Raw genomic sequence first — 21,154 nt, forward strand, 5'->3', positions numbered from 1 at the left:
GGGATCAGTATTACCCCGATCCCAAAGCAAGATAAGGACACTAAAACTACAGACCAATATTCCTGATGAATATTGATGAAAAAATCTTTAACAAAATACTAGCAAATCGAATTTAAGAGTACATTAAAGGATTATACAATATGATCAAGTAGGAATTATTCCTGGAATGCAAGGATGTTTCAACATAACAAAAATTGAACAATGTAATAACCACATTAACAGACTGAAGAGGGAACCCCCCCCCCACAATCATCTCAATTAATGTAGAAAAAGTATTTGACAAAATTCAATACATTTCATGATCAAATCACTCACAAACTAGGAACAGATAGAAACTACTTCAACATAACAAAAACCATATATAAAAAACCCACAGTTAACCACATTATTAACAGTGAAAGACTGGAAGCTTTGCCTCTAATATAAGGAACAAGGCAAGATGCCACTCCACCACTGCTATTCAACACAGTACTGGAAGTCCTAGCCAGAGCAAATGGCAAATAAAAAGAAATAAAAGGTATCTAAATTGGAAAGAAGAAGTAAAATTATCTCTGCTCTCAGATGACATGATCTTACATGTAGAAAATTCTATAGATGCCACACAAAAGTATTAGAAGTAATAAATTTAGCAAAGTTGCAAGATACAATATCAACACACAAAGGTCAGTTGCATTTGTATATACTAACAATGAATAATCTTAAAAGAAAATTAAGGAAGCAATTCCATTCAAAACAGCATTAAAAAAATAAAGTACTTAGGGGGTACCTGGGTGGCTTAGTCAGTTAAACATCTGCCTTTGGCTCAGGTCATGATCCTGGAGTCCCAGGATTGAGCTTGCACTGGGCCCCCTGCTTAGCAGGGAGTCTGCTTCTCCCTCTGTCCCTCACCCCACTTGTGTTTTCACTTTCTCTGTCTCTCTCTCTCAAATAAATAAAATCTTTTTTAAAATTTTAAAAAAATTAAGTGCTTAGAAATAAACCTACCAAGGAGGCAAAAGACATACATTGAAAACTATATAAGTTTGCTAAGATAAATTAAAGAAGATAAAAACAAATAGAAAGATATCAAGTGTTGATGAAGTGGATGATTCAATATTGATAAAATGTTAATAGTAGTACTCAAAGTGATTACAGATTCAATGCAATCCCTATCAAAATCCCAGTGGCATTTTTTTTCAGAAATAGAAGAATTCCTCAAAATTCATCCAGAATCTGAGGGACTCTGACTAGCCAAAACAATCTTGAAAGATAAAAACAATGTTGTAGGTCTCACATTTCCTAATATCAAAATTTTTTAATAAAGCTACAGAAAGGGGCGCCTGGGTGGCTCAGTGGGTTAAGCCGCTGCCTTCGGCTCAGGTCATGATCTCAGGGTCCTGGGATCGAGTCCCGCATCGGGCTCTCTGCTCGGCAGGGAGCCTGCATCCTCCTCTCCCTCTCTCTGCCTGCCTCTCTGCCTACTTGTGATCTCTCTCTGTCAAATAAATAAATAAAATCTTTAAAAAAAAAATAAATAAAGCTACAGAAATTAAGACAGCGTAGTAATAGAATAAAGACAGACATGAAATAGAACAGAGAGCTAGGCAGTAAACCTTCATACATGGCCAAATGATCTTCAAGAAGAGTGCCAAGACCATTCAATGGGGGGAAAGGACAGTCTGAACAAATTCGGCTGGGAAAATTGGATATTCACATACAAAATAATGAAATATACTATATATAAAAGTTAACTCAAAATGGGTTAAAGACCTAAATATAACACCTGAAACTATAAAAACTCCTAGAAGAGAACATAGAGAAACACTTTTTGATATTGGATTTGGTGATGATTTCCTGGATATGATACCAAAAGTATTGGCCAAAAAGTAAAAAAACCTGGGCTACATCAAAATTTAAAGCTTCTGTGTATCAAAGGACACTATCAGGAGCATGAAAAGGCAACACATGGAAGGGAGAAAATATTGGCAATTTATATATCTGATAAGGGGCCAATATCTAGAATATATGCAGAACTCTTACAATTCAACAATAAAAGCCAAATTATTCTATTTAAAGGGGTACCTGGGTGGCTCTTGATTTTGGCTCAGGTCATGATCTCAGGCTTGTAAAGAGTCCTGTGAGGGGCTCTGTGCTGGGCATGGATCCTGCTTAAGATTTTCTCTTTCCCTCTGCCCCTCCTCACCCCTGTGCACCCATGTACACATGCTCTCTCTATATATATCCCTCTCTAAAAAAAATAAATAAAAATAAATGAGCAGAGGACTTAGGAGACATTTCCCAAAGAAGATATAAATAACAAACAAGCACATGAAAAGATGTTCAACATCATTAAATAGGGGAGTGCAAATCAAAATGATTTTGATTTGAGATACCACCTCACAACCACTAGGATGGTTACTATAAAAAAACCTACCAACCCAGCAACATAGAAAATCACAAGTGTTGGTAACAATGTGGAGAAATTAGACTCTTGTGTACTTATACCCAAAAGAATTGAAAGCAGGATATCAAGATAGTTGTACACCCATGTTCAGAATTATTCACAATAGCCAAAAGTTGTAAGCAACCCAGTGTCCATCAATGGTTAAATGTGTAAACAAAATGTGGCATATATATACAATGGAAAATTATTCAGCCTTAAAAAGGAAGGAAATTCTGAAAAAAAAAAAAAGACAAATACTGCATGACTCTACTTTTATGAGATACTAAGAGTAATCAAATCATAGAACAGAAACTATAATGGTGGTTGCTGGGGCCTGGGAGGAAAGGAGCAGTGGAGAATTGTTTCATGGGTGTAGAGTTTCAGTTTTTCAATATAAAGAGTTCCAGAGATTGTTGTACAACAATGTGGATGTACTGACACTAATGAACTATACACTTAAAATAAAAGTTATTTTATGTATATTTTACCACAATTAAACAAACAAAAAGACCTCCTGGATTCTGAAACACATTTGTTCCCAAGGTTTTGAAAAAGGAACTGTGTTCCAATAGTGTAGCCATCAACTCTAAGGCAAGTAAGAAGGGAAATGATGTGAATGGAATGATGAACAATGAAAGGAGGGCATGGATTTGAGGTCATGGTGGGACTGAAGCATTGATAGAGTAACTTGGAAAGTACCAGATGGTCTTCAGAGACTTGGAGCTTAAACTTTTAGTTTGGAAAAGACATAGTCCAGATTATGACCATGGGTGTAGACAGATGGTGCAGTTTTTAGAGCAAACAAATCTAAACAATGGGACTGAAAAGCTAGAATTCATGGACACCGAAATCTCTGAAAACTGGAGAGAAAGACCACAAGCTACGTTTCTGTCCTCATCTCCTGTTATTCTCCCAATGAAAATGTAGCGATAAGGAAAGGGAAGGATATCCACCATCCCAACTAGGATGAACATAATTGTGTTGTGGGAGAAAATGCTTGAGAAGGCTTCAGGGGAAGTTCTCAGGAGAAACCTAGATTTCAATCACAGAGAAGGTAAAGGTAATATTTGGAGAAGCATGACTCTATGAGAGGTGATTAGAAAGAAAGTAAGGGTTCAGGGGATGGAGAAACCACCATTTTATAACCAAAGTCTTGGCCTTACTGTACATACAGCATGAAAGCATTGCATTAGAAAAAGATTGAAAGATACTTTCTTGCTTCTCTGGGCTTGGAGCTAGTTTGTGCAACATGGCTAAATGCACCAAGAATGCTGAAATTATCGGAAAATACGAGACCTGTTATGGTGGCCTCCCTCAGAATGGTGAAGAACACTGAAATAAGTCAGCACACCAAGTACATTTGCTCCTTCTTTGACAAAACCAAGATGAACAGATGAGATATGGGGATCTGGCACTGACTGTTGTTCCTGCAGGAAAATGGTAGCTGGTGATACCTGGAGCTATACCACCACTTCTGCCATCACAGTTAAGTCTGCCATCAGATGACTGAGGGAACTGAAAGACCAGTAGAAGCTCTACAATTTGAAACACTGCTAGCCTTAGCACACAACAACAAAGATACTTTCTTACCCTTCACAAGCTCACGAAATCAAATTTAAGCAATATCAGAGACGTCACAAGGCTTAAAAAAAAAATCAGAACCTTTTATAAATTCCAAATTCCAGTAACTGTATTTGGTACATGGTAAGCGTTGTGTTGAATGAATGAAATTTGTAATACAAAGATCTTTTAAATCTGAATGGGCTTAGTTATTCTAATTTGTAAATTGGGGATAATAACTAGCCATTAAAATAACCAGTTGACATCCTTTACAGAAATGTTGGGAGGAATAAAATGATGCAAAGGGATTTCACAAAGACTAAAGTATTACCTAACTGGAAGACATGATTGTGAATATGAATTATGAATATAATGACATAAATCAAGGTACCAAAATGTGTGAAAAACATATATCTACTGGAATAGGGTATTTATCTCAAAAACAAGAAGAATGTGTCTGTCTAGGTGAAACAGAGAGTGGAACTGAGCACTCTTGGAACTCTGGTGAAACAGCTCATTGCTGAGAGCTGGGTTACCTTTTCCTTGTTTTTTGGAGTTTTCATTGTTGCTCTTGGTGGTGATTGTCAACACTAATGACTGTAGCCTAAATTTTATACTAGAAAAATATAATGGTTTAGCAAAATATTTACCTGTGTGGTGACATTTCTTTCCTTTTGCTTTTTACTATGCTTTTCTGCTTCAATATCTGCAATACATAAAAATTTTTATAAAATTGAAGGTATTTTCTTTTTAATATTTCACTAAATCACTTCTTACTAAAAAACTATTTAGTAAGTAATAGTTTTATTTATTAGATAAATAAAGTAACTATATTATTTATAGTTAATAAATAACTATTAAAACTCATAACTATTTAGAGAACTATTAGATAACTAGATAATTATTTCAAGACAACTATTAGAACTCTTAGGAATAATAGTAGAAAATAATTTAAATTTAAAGTTACTGGTGATGTTGTACAAAATAATTCCTTCATGGACAATTTTTCCGATGTAACTTGACACCAGAGAAAATCTAAATACTTTATTTATTTTTTAAAAAAGATTTTATTTATTTATCTGACAGAAAGATATCACAAGTAGACAGAGAGGCAGGCAGAGAGAGAGAGAGGGAAGCAGGCTCCCTGCTGAGCAGAGAGCCAGGTGTGGGGCTTGATCCCAGGACCCTGAGACCATGACCTGAGCCGAAGGCAGAGGCTTTAACCACTGAGCCACCCAGACGCCCCAATCTAAATACTTTAATCAAGCATCCTGAAATTCATTTAATATGAAAGAGTTCTACAAAAAATAGACTAATTACAACAGCAGAAAACTTTCTGAGCTACAAATGAATTAAAATGTAGCCATGTAAATAAATGTTATTTATTAATAAAGAATATTAAAACACAGAAAAAGAAATATAATCTTTTATATATTTATACATGGATTCATGTGTCAGAGAGATATTAAAAATTAATATAGTTGAATGATATAAATATCTGAGAAATGTAGACTAGTATGATTACATCACATTTTGAAATATGAGAAAATTTTCATAAGCATTTTTAAACAAATCTTTTTGTAAAGAAAACATATAGAATACATATAGTCATTGGTATATTTCATTTTTTTTAAAAGATTTTCTTTATTTATTTGACAGACAAAGATCACAAGTAGGCAGAGAGGCAGCAGAGAGAGAGGGGGAAGCAGGCTCCCTGCTGAGCAGAGAGCCTGATGCAGGGCTGGATCCCAGGACCCTGAGATTATGACCTGATCAGAAGGCAGAGGCTTTAACCCACTGAGCCACCCAGGCACCCAGTATATTTCATTTTTTACAAAGACTTACATATTCAGAATAATAAGTCTCTAAAAACCTGGTATAACGGTGTCACATCATGGCATGTGTACTACATTAGTAGGACTAATAAATTTTCAATTACTAAAAAATGATTTGATGCACTGTAAAAATGACCCTACATATTTACTAAAGTAAAACATGTATAATATCTGATATGTTCACTTTATAGACTGAAGAATTTGACTCAAGACAAATATGGTTAGTCAAAATTTTGTATTTCTAAAAGTTGTGAGCTTATACTTTTAAGAGCAGGTTATGAGGGACGCCTGGGTGGCTCAGTTGGTTAAGCGGCTGCCTTCGGCTCAGGTCATGATCCCAGCGTCCTGGGATCGAGTCCCATATCGGGCTCCTTGCTTGGCGGGGAGCCTGCTTCTCCCTCTGCCTCTGCCTGCCACTTGTCTGCCTGTGCTTTCTCTCACTTCTCTCTCTATGACAAATAAATAAATAAATAAAATCTTTAAAAAAAAAAAAAAAGAACAGGTTATGAATGCTCTAATGTAATCATTGATATTATATTTATTAATTTGATATGTTTTATTCTTTTTCTCACTGATGAACTTTAGTATTTGGCTTCACAATTCTATGTCTTTTCTGTTTGCTTTGTAAGCCAGACCTTATAGAAACTGATTCTAGGTTGTTCGATATTTAGTCTTCTGTCAAACTAGGGAAACAACTGGCAAACTTGAAATGAATGCATTAATATAAAGCATATGAAAAAATTTTAAAGATTATACATATTTCATAAGATTATATACATTAGGATTGCTCTTTTCAGGTTCAGAATATAAAATAAATTATGCCAGAATAAGAACATTATTATTTGTCATACTCATTTTCAATCAATATAGTGTAATGGTCCACCATGTGGCCTTTGAATTAAACAGGTCTGCATGCTAGTCTTGATTTTTGTATCTATTTCACTAATTTGTTGTTAATCTAATAAGATAATCTATGTATTTAGTACAGTACTTAACACATATCTATGTTTAATAAATGTTGGCTATATATACGATTATTATAAAGAAGTCTTACTTCCTTAAAGGATTTAAGATGCCTTCAAGATAATAATATATGTAAATTAGCATTTTAAAAGGACCATGGTGAAAAGCATTATTAGAGACTTAGTCAGAATTTATTAATGCTTTGTCTATAATATGACTTCTCTCTCTCTCATTTTCCTCAAACAAATTACTTAGCCTAATTATATTTGTGTATTAGAAATCAGACAATGTGACTGATATTATAGCTACAATAAATGTCTAGTAATTTTTAATCTCCATTATCACAACTAGAAAAGGTGGAAAAAAGCAATGTGATTTGATATATCCCCATTGTTATACTCCCCAAAGTACACAGAATAAAATTAGAGTTAGTATGCACAGAAAATACAGACGCAGAACAAAAAGTACAAAGTGTCATGTGTATTAGAGCAAGAGGAGAAAATTATGGATATTAAGTGGAATAATGTTTGTATTATACACTGGACCAGAAAATCAAGCTGTCGGTGGCCAGATATTAACATGAAAATTACAAGGCTAAGAGCAATTATCCAAGGTAGGATAAGTGTAGATAAAACTGTAGATAAAAGAATTAGTGTAAAGGGAGGACGTATAAGAATCTAACTAGAGGAACAAACTATTTGATAGCTTAAAACATAAAAAGAATATAAAGGTAGTTGGTCATTATTTCCCACAGAAGATGCACAACAACAATATATGTTTTTTCTAAACTTCAGGCTTTTAGGTTTTCACCTAAAGAAAATGAAGTTTTGATTGGCTACTGCGGAACACATTCTGCTACCCACAGTATCTTGCACAAGGCTTTCTAGTAGGTTTTTAAATATCAACTGAAGAACATTGTCCCTCTATTTGTGTACTGATTATCAGATGTCAGAGCCAGGAGTTCAGAGGGTGTAAGAGCCAAGGAAAATAAAAGGTTAGGGAAACAACTACTCCAAGAGAGTAGGACAGGGCCCTCGCCAAGGAACATTGCCTACCCCTGGAGCAGAGAAATCTGCCAACATGCACCTGGCTGGATTTCCAAATTGCCATGGACCTGTGATTGTTATACATGCCTCATTCCCATTTTTCAGACAGCAGTGTGTAGTGTAGTGTGGTTTTCTACTTCTCTGATACACATTGGGTATATGAGGGCATGGAAGATAACTTGTCCTTTTATTTCATAGGAGTCTGAAACTAAGAATAATTCAAGGAGCCTCACTGACATCTTGACCTGATGCAGATTATGAGATTATAGATTCTGAGCCTAATGCTATGATTGCATGAGTCTTGGGCAATATTAGAAGGGGGAGAATCATGTGGGACCTGAGAGTCCCACATGAATCATTGGGGCCTGAGAGTAGACTGCAGTACACTGTAATAAGAATGGCCCCCATAAGTCACAACTACTATGTTCATACCCCTTTACAGTGTGACTCTGCCTAATTCTCTCATCAAGAGATGGAGACTATTTTCCCTGCTCTTTCAATGGGCTGCCCCTGTAACGTTCTTTGGCTAACAGAAATGTGGCAGATGACATTGTTCAACTTCCAAGGCTAGTCTTTAATCCTTTCAGTTTCTTTTACCCTCTTGGAACAATGCCCTGAGACCACCATGCCCTTAAGAAGCCACAGGTAATAGTGGAGAGAAGAGAGGCCCGGCTGTCTCAACTGACCACCAGCTGAGTGAACCTTCATGAGCGAGCCCTGGTGAGACCTCAGAAAAATCACCCAGTCAAACCACAGAGAATTATGAGATTGCTGTTTCAAACCACTAAGTTTTGGGTTAATATGCAGCAGTTGCTGTCTGAAAACCTGTCTGCTTCTTCAGCCAACTAGGACTTCTTGGATAGAACTCTCAGTTCTCAGAAGCTACAAAAGGCCAATAAATTATGCCAAAATAAATAACATATAATATACTCATAGCACTGAGAGGAGGATTCGAGGAAAATAATATCCCAGAATATTTGTCTTGATGACAATTCTTTTCAGATCATGCTTCTCATGAAAGTCTTGATATACATTAACTCCAGGTTGGCAGAGGTGAGACACACGGTAAGAGACAAATCTGGCAACAATGTTGGTTCCAAAAACTGGGACTAAAATCATGGGAGCAGGTCAGACTGGGGATAGAAGTGTGTAGATGAATCTAAGTCACCAGAAGTGGGCACACAACGGGGGAGATGTAGGAGTAAAAAGAGTGAGTTTGCGCCTACAGGGTTCCAGAGAAAATTTTGCCAAAGGGATTTCTGTAGGGGTGAGTTTTTAGTTTCCTGTGCAAAACTGCATAAATCAGACCCTCATCATTTCATGCCTACATTCTTACAACAGCCTCCTAACAGATTTAATCATGATTGCTCTAATTTTAATCTAATTTACATCTACCCTCAGAATAATTTTCCCTGAGTACTGTTTCCAGCAAGGCACACATCTACTTAAAAACCTGTTAAGTCCCTGTTGCTTACTGTACAAACACTAATTCCCTATGTTGACTTCCAGTTTTCTCTTCGGTCAGGTTTAACTCCACATTTATAAGTATTTTTCAAATACCAATAATCTGTTTCACTAGTTGCTAATTACTATTTGAAAGTTTTCTTTTTTATTTTCTTTAATTTTAACAATTTCTATTGAGTGGACTAGAAGTTATCTATCAAAATTTCCAATAAAAAACAACTATGATTTTAGGACATTTATTATTTGGCTTGTGAGATACTTAGTTTGGACATCATTAAGTCTGGTATTCAGAAATAACACTTCATGTCTCCTTACTTAGCCATGTGACCTTGGATAAGTTATTTAACTTCTCTGAACCTCAGTTTTTTAGAAAATGGGAATAGCAATACTGTACCTATCTCTTGGAGTGGATGTGAAGAAAGAACAGAATTAAAGTGTAGTTTTTGATGTTTGTTAAACACATGGCAGCTAAATAATAAATGTCAGTTCCCTTCTTTTCTCCAAAAACCTTTTAACAGCAAGTGGTAATAGCATCTGTGAGAAAAGCACTTTCCTTATTGAAATAAAATTAAGAAACTATATGGTGTAAACCCTGGAAGAAAAATCTCCTACTGAATTTTACCTGCTCTTTGGCTTTTTCTCATTCTGATAACTGCTGTACCTACCACCTTCCCTTCAAAATCCTTTCCCTGGTTACTCTTACTAAATCTAAAGCAGACTGGAATTTTTAAAATAGGGCTAATAATCCCATAGATTCTGGGGGGAGTCTGCTTTTGCTCTTCCCCCAGTGTGTGCTTTTTCTCTCACTTCCTTTCTCTCTCTCACTTAAACCCTCATTCTCAAATAAATAAATAAATAAAATCTAAAAAAAAGGAGAATAATTTACAGTCATTACCTCTATATAATTAGACCATTTTGGACATTATCAAAGTCTCCAAAGATAAAAAGGAAATTGCCATTTATAATAAAAGAACTGCACTAATGAAAAAAGCATATTGCAATAACTTACTAGACCAATAAATACATTTGGGTTTTTTTTTTTTAAGATTTATTTATTTATTTATTTATTTGACAGAGAGATAGAGAACACAAGTAGGCAGAGCAGCAGGCTGAGGGAGAGGGAAAAGCAGGCTCTCTATTGAGCAGGGAGCCCGACGTGGGCCTCCATCCCAGAACCCTCGGACCACGACCTGAGCTGGAGGCAGCCAATTAACTGACTGAGATCGTGGCTTTAAAAATGACTGACGTGACGAGGCATTTAGTAATTCTTCTTTTAGTTTCCTCTGCCTAGAAATGTAAGGTTCTCAATGATCTGACCCTACTTTTTAAAACCAATTTATTTTTTCTTATACTCGGTTCTTATTCAAGTGGTGGTATCCTGCCACCCCATATGCTCCACTCATTCTTACATCCATGTCCTTTATCTGTGTACTTCTAAATTGGAATGTTTTCTCTTTCTTCCCTTAATATCCAAATTTTATTCAGCTTTTCAGCACATGTTTGTCATGGTTCAACACTGGGGCCTGGTGCCAGCATTGTTCTTGTCTCATAATAGATTTGTAAAACATACTTGTTAAAATGACTAAATAAATTTGCCTCCCTACCTACAGGTTTCCCTAGATATTTCAGCTGTAAGTAATCTCTCCCTTTTTGGAACTTCTTCAGGACTTGTGCTCTGTGTCATTCAGGTTAGCACCTCAATCATATATTAAATTTTACTCTATGGACTGTAAGATCTCCAATTGCAGAGACCACTTCCCTGTTTTTTAACTTCACTCATAGCTCCCTGCATAGTGTCTTAATTAAAACTGATGGTCGAATAAATACTTTTATTATAACACAGCATATAATTCTGCTTTTGGATCTAAAACTCAACCAAACTGCTTTTTAAGTTAGTACTGAAAACTTAGTCTAAAGAGAATCTCAGGTTTGGAATTGTCAAATTTAATTATATAGCCAAAAAGACAATTTTTTAAAAGGTTTTTATTTATTTATTTGACAGTGAGAGATCACAAGTAGGCAGAGAGGCAGGCAGAGAGAGAGGAGGAAGCAGGCTCCCTGCCGAGCAGAGAGCCCGATGTGGAGCTCGATCCCAGGACTCTGAGATCATGACCTGAGCCGAAGGCAGAGGCTTTAAGCCACTGAGACACCCAGGCGCCCCCACAAAGACAATTTTTTTAAAACAAAATAAGGGTTTTCATCTTTTAAAAAACCTTCATTATTGCTGTGCTTCATCATTGCAAAAAGTCTGAATTAAGTGGTTCTATTCATGAAGTTATATTATTTTTACATCTTTATATAAGATTCTGTTGTTCATAAACAAAGATGACACTTGAATGTAATATTATCATTCTTTTTTTTTTCCTAGCTGCACTAATGAATTTCTCATCCATTCTGCTCCACCATTACAAATTTACAAATTTGGGAATAGGCAGACTAAGTTGAAGGTGCTTTTAACTTCATGTTTGTAATGCTTATGTATTTGATTGATTGAATCCAGAGAAGTAACTGATCAATTGCTTTGGGAACCTGATATAAATGATTTGAGTATTATAAGAATGAGTTTCAAAGCAGGTTTAGAACTCTTGCAGCTTTTAGCTCTCATATCTTTTCATTATCAGTGTCTCTCTGAAAGGTAAAGAAACATGAATTATCAGTGGAGCAAGAAAATAGGATTCAGAAGTCTTTAATTCTAGTATTAATTCTCTTTGTAAGTGGATATACTAACTGATCTTGGTCAAGGCATTTATGCTTACCATGTCTTGTTTTCTCTAGTGATCTAAATGTCTTTGGCATTATATAGCATTACCCGAAATTACAACAATATAACTTGAGGTGATTAAAAGTACTCCTTAAATAATTAATGTGGTGAGAATTAAAACTGAAAAAGTTCAGATATTTTACTTGGTACTACTAAGTTAATCAACCCAAGGAAATAACCATATTGAAAATCCCTTAGTTTTATGTATTTTGCTATATTTTCATAGAAGTATGAAAATATATTTGTAGGATATTATGTATGTGTTATAGTAGCTTTGATACTCCAAATGCGTGAGGTCCAACATTTATTGAATGTGAAGATAAGGCATTAGTTTACGTGTAGGAATTCTTTGTTAATCTGTATGATCTTGAGGAATTCTGACATGCTATAAGATAAAATCCAGAATTTTAGGGTTGGAAGGGAGTCATCCCTACAATGGTGTTACATTTAATCATTTAATGGATAGACATTTATAACATTTTCAATTACTTTGCTATTACAAATAATACTGTAATGGATAATCTTGAACATGTTTCCTGTGAAACATATATATGGGTTTGCCAGAGTAAACAATGAGAAATAGATTTGGTTACCTGAGAAGTAGTATGCCCAATATAAATTTTAATAAATAGAAAATTCCCAGAAAAGCCACTGATTTATACTTCCACACATGGTTTATTAGAGTATGAATCATTCCTCACCCTAACCAACTTTTCAATTTTTGCAAATTTATTAGGATAAACTAGTATTTCTTTCTTTCTTTTTTTTAGGTTTCATTTATTTATCTGAGAGAGAGAGTGCACAAGAGAGCATGTATGAGTCGGGGGAAGGGGGAAAGGGAGCAGGAGAAGCAGACTCCCCTCTGAGGTGGGAGACTCATGAGGGGCTGATCCCAGGACCCTGAGATCATGACCCAACCTGAAGGCAGACGTTTCCCCAACTGAGACACACAGGCACCACAGGACAAAGGACATTCCACTGTTAATTTTGATTACTGGCAAGGTCACTTTGAGGGGCATTTGTATTTTCCTCTTCAAGGAATGAACTGTTCTATATTTTCCCATATTTCTATTAGGCTTTTAAGAAAAGATCTTTAGGAGCTTTAAAATAAATTCTGGATATTATTGGATTGGTGTTTATATATAGATACATTTTTCAGTCTGTTATTAGTTTTTTAACTGGTTATGGTATCCTTTGAAGCAGAGTTGTTTTAAAATCAAATGTAGTCAAAACTATCTTTTCTTCACTTATAACCTTTGTGTGTATATGTGTGTGTCTGTATGTGCATGTGTGTCTTGTTCAAGGTCTTATCAATCACTTGAATACATATTTTCCTATTTTTTATAGTTTTCCTTCTACTGTTTATGTTTTTAATCCATCTGGACTTGGTTTTTTTGATTGGTATGAAGTGAAATTTGACTTTTCCTAATAAACAGACAACTTGACACTAGCATTCATTATAGTCCTCCTTTTACCCACTGCATTTAGAAGCCTCCTTTCAGGTATTAAATTCTCATTTGTACATTGTTTCATTTTTAAACTCTATTTTCTTGATGCATTTGTCTATTCTTCTGGCAATACCCTAATTACTATAGATTTTTAAATTGCATATTTTACTACTTGATAGAGCAAGAACTTCTCTGTGCAGATAGACAAGAACCCACCCACATACACCTTTCTGGTTCCTCTTTTATTTTTTAAATTATTATTATTATTATTTTTAAAGATTTTATTTATTCATTTGACAGACAGAGATCACAAGTAGGCAGAGAGGCAGGCAGAGAGAGGAGGAAGCAGGCTCCCTGCTGAGCAGAGAGCCTGATACGGGGCTGGATCCCAGGACCCGGAGATCATGGCCTGAGCCGAAGGCAGAGGCTTAACCCACTGAGCCACCCAGGTGCCCCCTGGCTCCCTTTTTAAAAAACTTATCTTGGAAGGGGTGAATGGGTGGCTTAGTCAGTTAAGCATCCAACTCTTGATTTCAGCTTGGGGTTGTTGGGATTTGTCCCCTCCCCCTCTGCTTCTCCCTTTTCTCTCTCTCTCTAATAAGTAAATAAATAGATAAAATCTTGAGGAAAAAAAAAAAAAACCCCTTACCTTGGGAATTCTAGTACAATTTCTTTCCAGATGAATTTTAGAATAAGTTGTCAGATTCATTTAAGAAATGTGGGGACGCCTGGGTGGCTCAGTTGGTTGAGCCACTGCCTTTGGCTCAAGTCATGATCCTGGGGCCCTGGGATCACCCTGCATTGGGCTCCTTGCTCGGCAGGGAGCCTGCTTCCTCCTCTCTCTCTGCCTGCCTCTCTGCCTGCTTGTGTGTACTCTCTCTCTCGACAAATGAATAAAATCTTTAAAAAAAAAAATGTGTTGATATTTTCACTGGGACTACATTAGATTTACCTGGCATATTTACAATACTGAGATTCATTGAGGTGCATAGCCTTAATTTATTCAGTTTTCTGTTTAATGCTCTTCAGAAAATTTTCATTTTTATTACTCATATATGCCTTGTTTAATTTTTAATAAATTTATTCCTAGCTATTTTTAAATTTCTGTTGCTACTGTGAAAGGGATTTTTTCTTTTTTCAAGTTTTTATTTAAATTAGTTCACATACAGTATAATATTAGTTTTAGCTGTAGAATTCAGCTATTCATCGCTTACATATAATACCCAGCGCTCATCACAAGTGCCCTCCTTACCACCCACCACTCATTTAACCCACCCCACCGCCACCTCCCCTCCAGCAGCCCTCAGTTTGTTCTCTATAGCTGAGAGTCTGTTTTCTGGTTTGCCTCTTTTTCTTCCCCCATGTTCATCTGTTTTGTTTCTTAAATTCCACATATAAATGAAATTGTATGGTGCTTGTCCCTCTCTGACTTATTTTGCTTAGCATAATACTCTCTAGCTCCATCCACATCATTGCAAAAGCCAGGATTTCATTCTTTTTTTTAGCTAATATTCCGTTGTGTGTGTGTATATCTATCTATCTATCTCTCTCTCTATATATATATCTATCTCACATCTTCTTTATCCATTCATCAGTTTATGGACATCTGGGCTCTTTCCATAATTTGGCTATTGTTGATAATGCTGCTATAAACTTGGGGTGCATGTATCCCTTCTAATCAGTAGTTTTGTATTCTTTGGGTAAATACCTAGTAGTACAATTGCTGGATCATAGGGTAGTTCTATTTTTAGGAACCTCCATACTGTTTTCCAAAGTGGCTGCACCAGTTTGCATTCCCACCAACAGTATAAGAGAGTTCCCTCGTGAAAGGGAATTTAAAAAATGAATGATTGTTAATTTTTTTAAAATTAAAAAAGACATTTACGTAGATTAATCATGTTTTAAAGGTTTCTTTGACTACCACTAATTTTTAGTGTTCCTCTTGAACTTCTGTTTTATTTTGCTGGATCATATTTTCCAGTGAATATTTCAGTTAGGATTTGTGGATGATAAATTTTCTGAATATATTCATGTTTGAAAATGTCTTATTTTGCCATTACACTTTTTAACGGTTTGTCAGATTATGTAATTCTAGATTCAAAATCATTTCACCTCAGTACTTAGAAAATATTTCTCCAGTATCTTTTTATACACAATGTTGCTAATGAATTTGAAGTCAACATACTACATTTCACCTTGCAAATAATGTACTTTTTCTCTTTTTAAAAGATTTTATTTATTTACTTGAGAGAGAGCATGAGAGAGCATGAGGAAGCATGAGAGAGCATGAGAGAGCACCGAGGCAGAGGGAGAAGTTGACTCACTGCTGAGTACAGAGTCTGAGGTGGGGCTTGATCTTAAGGACCCTAGGATCATGACCCGAGTCAAAGGCAGAAGACGCTTAACTGACTGAGCCACCCAGGTACCCCTGTATTTTTTTCTCTTTAGAAGCTTTCAGGATTTTCTGATTATCCACAAAGTACTGAAATTTTACCATCATTTCCTAAGTGTACATTTTTTCTCCATCTTCTCACTTGGCACTCAATGGAACTTAATCTAAAGATTCTTAAAAAAAGGTCTTTTCATGATCCGGGGAATTTTATTTAGTTTATTTATCTCTTCCTTTCAGTTCTTCTATTTTCTCCTTCTGGAGACCCCCTTATGTGAATTTGTAACTTTTGCATGCATCCCCCATGTCCTTGACCCTTTATTTCATGTGTCATCTCTCTACCCATTTGCACTGTGCTTATAAGAGTATTTCTCAGTTTGATTTTTGAGCCTCTGGGTTGCTCTTCAGCTCCATCAATGTTGGTATCCAGCCTTGAGGTTTTTATTTTTACTATCATATAATTCATTTCATTTCCAAAATAGCTCATCTTTTAAGGCTACAATAACATCTCTAAATACATCTTATGAGAATCATTTTATGTTTTGAAGGCTACAGCTGGGGGCGCCTGGGTGGCTCAGTGGGTTGAGCTGCTGCCTTCGGCTCAGGTCATGATCTCAGTGTCCTGGGATTGAGTCCTGCATCGGGCTCTCTGCTCGGTAGGGAGCCTGCTTCCCTCTCTCTCTCTCTCTCTCTGCCTGCCTCTCCATCTACTTGTGCTTTCTCTCTGTCAAATAAATAAATAAATAAAAATCTTAAAAATAAATAAAAATCTTAAAAAAAAAAAACTACAGTTGTCTCCTCTACTTGTTCTGTTTCCTCAGGTATTATGGTGTTGCACATGTGTGTGTTTTTGTGTGTAGGCTGACACTTTTCTTTTCTGTGGTGTCAGTTTTCCTCATGTTGGACTTGAATTTCCCATCTTAATTGGTCTCTGAATGCTATAACAATCACCTCAGCTTCACCAGCAACTTTGTGGGCATTGCAGGATAAGCTATTAGGATGTGACAGGACCTAGTTGTCCAGGAATAGGTGCTCCTTCACTATCACTAGCCATTTGCAGCAGAACTTACATCTCTGCCAAAATCCCACCCCAAATCTCCCACCTTGTCTCCTTGTGAACTCAGATTGAGACCTAAAATGAAGTTGCTTTCCCGTGGAGAGAACATGAATTTTCTTTTGTCAGGTGCCTGGGGCAGTACCAAGTAGAGGATTATTTTAGGTCTAGTTCTAGCCTCAGGGTACCTGGGATTACCCAGGCTATAAATCTCCAGGGAGGCTAGCCTATGGCTACAATTCTCAGGAATGTATTTTTTCCTTTTCCTTTACTCTCTATCCTACTAAGTGTCAAGCCTCTGCAGATACCTGGACTTATGACAGGGTGGATTTACTTCTGAGTTGCCTCTATCCTAAGAGTAGAGCACTTTACGGTCCCCGGTTAATGCTGAAAAAGTCTTATTAGACTCCTCACCTTGGACAGGTCTTGAGAATTACATTCTGTTTCCTTGCTCTGTGAGGCCACTAAAACCAAAGCCCAGGCTTGCCTGGCTTAGAGTAACAGCTGCTTTAATGTTCAGGTACAGGGCTGGGACCGAGGTGAGGCAAATCCTGGCCCTGCTCAGATGTTCTGTGCTTACTTCTCTGGATTCTAGCAATCCTTACATTTTTGCCTGGTAGCTCTCTACTGTCTTCTCAACTCTGTTTCATTTAAGAAGTTTGTATAATTTGGGGTGCCTGGGTGGCTCAGTGGGTTAAAGCTTCTGCCTTTGGCTCAGGTCATGATCCCTGGGTCCTGGGATCAAGCCCCACATCGGGCTCTCTGTTCAACGGGGAGCCTGGTTCCCTCTTTCTCTCTGTCTGCCTCTCTGTCTACTTGTGATCTCTGTCAAATAAATAAATAAAATCTTAAAAAAAATTGTATAATTTATGGACTATTTGTTTTCAGTGTGAGTGTTGGACCAAATAACATAGTTACCTAGCCTTTCATTACTAGAAATGAAAGTGCTGCCTTCTTCTTTGCATATGGTGGTGGTGGTGAGGGGGTAGGAATCAGACTGCTAGGCTGTTGTTTCCAATCAACAATCTTTTCTTTTTGCTTCAGGGATTCTTACCTTTTTCCTGAGTCCACTTGTACATCATATATAACCATATTCTCTTTTGTACATTTTGGGGCAAAAGTTTCTTCTTTTATCCATTCCACCTCCTATTTTGTCTTTTTATTTTAATTTTCTTTTTAAGATTTTGTTTATTTACTTGACAGAGAGAACCACAGTGAGAGAGGGAGTACAAGCAGGAGGAGTGGGAGAGGGAGAAGCAGGCTCTCTACAGAGCAGGGAGCCTGATGCAGAGCTCAATCCCAGAACCCTGGGATCATGACCTGAGTCAAAGGCAGATGCTTAATGACTGAGCCACTCAGGTGTCCCTCCTATTTTGTCTTTTAGGTATTCATAATTTCTTTTTCATCAAGGGTATCCCTACTAGTTTTCTACAGATGATGAGTTGTTTTTGCTTATTTTTTAAGATTTGTTTATTTATTTATTTATTTGACAGAGAGAGAGAGAGAGCACAAGCAGGGAGAGAGGGAAAGCAGGCTCCCCATGGAGCAGGGAGCCTGATGAAGGGCTTGATCCCAGGACCATGGGATCATGACCTGTGCCAAAGGCATATTCTTAACTAACTGAGCCACCCAGGCATCCTGAAATTGCTTTTAAAAACTATCTTCTATCAGGGAAGCTGCAGGGTGTATACTTTTTCCATTCTGTGAATATTCTCTTCATGGCCAATGCTGCAGTTTTGACAAGTCTATGAGGCAGACTTAAGACTTAAAGATGTCTTAAGAAACCAGTTTTTCCTGCCTACTGTATCTCCCTGGCTGATTAACTATATAAATAAAATTAGATGGCTATAGTAAATAAATTGCAGATGCCAGTAAAATTATAAAATCAATGAAAAACTGATAAAATGCCACTGTTGGAGTTTATGTAATCATCATACTGCCAAAACAACTGGTTGAGAAGTAAATAATCAGTCACCTAGCTGTTTGTTCTATACAGAAGCAAACATATGAATACTACATTTTAAAATGTTTGAAAGATGGGGGTGCCTCAGTGGCTCAGTGGGTTAAGCCTCTGCCTTTGGCTCAGGTCATGATCCTGGGGTTCTGGGATCCAGCTCCGCATTGTGCTCTTTGCTCAATGGGGAGCCGGCTTCCTACCCCCTCTGCCTGCCCCTCTGCCCACTTGTGATCTCTGTCTGTCAAATAAATAAATAAATAATGTTAAAAAAAATAAAATGTTTGAATGATGGATTGAATTTTTCTATTTTTCATCTGGCTTCTTGGTAGTATGTAGAAACAGCCTGCAACAACTAAATATGATTATGAGGCAAAATCTTAGAGCAGTCCACTTTGGAGAAGACAGATTTAGAATAACAAACATGTGATACAGAGTTAAAACAAAACTTGATTCCCACTGGAGGATTCAGATCTTACTATACGCGGTACTTCAGGGTTTTGAAAACCTGTAAATTTAGACAAGTAAGAATGTCTGCACGTTCTACCCCACAGGTGTTGGGAATGTGTTTTACAAATTTTAAAGTGTTACAAGTGCTAATTTTAAAAATTGTTGACAATCTGGTAAGGGAGTTAAAAACTAACTCAATTATGAGGCCATGATGCATAAGAAAATAAAGGTGCAATGTGCTTTGAGGAATGGCTTGGAAAAGGTTTTTTTCTGGAAGAGTAGAACTTGAGATGGATCTTAAAAGATGAGAAGGATGTTGTGCTATAGACTTATGGTGGTGATGGGGAAGAAAATGGAATGATAGTATACTTCTGCAGACAGTCCATCACTGCAGATAGCTTGTCTGCAGAACAGATTGAGAAAGACATGCAAGAGAGAGTTAGGTAGGTATACTGAGTCGCTGATGGTTTGAATTAGTTGAAACAGAGTATGTGTGTAACAGAGAAAATAGAAGGAAGTTGGGATTTAATTGCATAGGATTTGGACTGCTAGACAAGATGTTGGATTTTATTCTGCATAAAGCAGGTGCTTGAAAATTATGATCAAATCTGGGGTTTAGGAATATTATTTCTGGCAGTACTGTATTGTGAATAAGAAAGAAGAGTTAGAAGTGCAGTCATGTAGATAAAAGATACTACAATGAGACTCTAAATTGAGACATGAAAATGCATGGATGGGAGAAACACTGTGGAACTGATAGGATTTGGCAAAGGAATAAAGGAATTAATAATTGTAAAGGATTCGGAGATTTTGGCTTTGCAGAATGACCCTGTGGAATCCGTTTCACCACTCTGGGCCTCAGTCCTACATCTATAAAAAACCTGGAATTAGATGATACTTAGTGCATTATAACTGTATGATTATACAGTTTTGTGTTTGAAAAGTAGTGGAGCAGGGATGGATATTATTAGTACAACATTAATAGAATCAATATTAATTAATAATAATTAATATTAATATCATTGATATATTATTAATGCCATTCATAAGAGAAGAAACCCAGAAGAGGAGCTAACTTTGAGACTCAATTTACGACTTTTGCAGACCATATACTATTCATGAACATCACGCAGCTGACCCTGCACATCTAGAGTTCAGGAGGAAGATCTAGATGCAAATACATATGTAAAAGGAGCCGGGCTTGGAAGAGAGTAACAGAATATGAAGAACAAGAGAGCCATGCACTGAACTTTGGGCATAACATTTAAAAGGAGGGTTTAGAAGGCAAGCCAGAGAGCCTAAGATTCTACATAGGTTAAGGGGGGAAAGAAGATGGTGAATAGTGTCAAATGCTGCATAGAAGTTAAGTAGCAAGAACAGTGAGAGGCTACTGGGTTAGTTATCAGTGGGCTATTGGTATTCTTTGAGAGAGCAGTTTCAGTGGATAGGAAGTAGATCTTAGGATCAATCAGGAGCAGATAAGAGGGTTGGCACTGGCAGAGAGAATTCTTGGAGGAGGTATGTGACAAGAGGGACATATGAATCTTTGTATGGAGAAAATGGAGTAGAATTGGGAAGTGTCAGAAGAAGGCAGGTCTACAAAGCAGCCTGGATAGTGGGAAATAAGGCTGTTGGATGGGCTTTAATGGGTTCAGGGTGCTGAGGGAGGGTGTATTCCTCCAGCTTTCCTTAGCTTGAGGGTTGCCCTCCAGCCATTGTGTGCTATTCTACTGAATGGTTCCAAAGAATAATAGTAACTGTAGAAGTAGTAGAAGAATTGTGGAGTTGTAGAAACCTTTCAGATGAAC

The 21,154-nt window shown here is 36.8% G+C and overlaps 1 protein-coding gene across 2 annotated transcripts in view; it reads right to left on the reverse strand.

Annotated features, from left to right (window-relative positions):
* Positions 1–21,154, reverse strand: part of SEL1L2 (SEL1L2 adaptor subunit of SYVN1 ubiquitin ligase) — a 120,874-nt gene that overhangs the window by 95,427 nt on the left and 4,293 nt on the right. For both annotated transcript variants that reach the window (XM_059134069.1, XM_059134068.1), the window contains exon 2: positions 4,633–4,688. In XM_059134069.1, coding sequence (XP_058990052.1) covers positions 4,633–4,688 — 56 coding nt within the window. The remainder of the gene's footprint in view (positions 1–4,632; positions 4,689–21,154) is intronic.

The sequence above is a fragment of the Mustela lutreola genome, chromosome 9 (genome assembly GCF_030435805.1).
Source record: "Mustela lutreola isolate mMusLut2 chromosome 9, mMusLut2.pri, whole genome shotgun sequence".
In the NCBI taxonomy this organism is placed as follows: Eukaryota; Metazoa; Chordata; class Mammalia; order Carnivora; family Mustelidae; genus Mustela; species Mustela lutreola.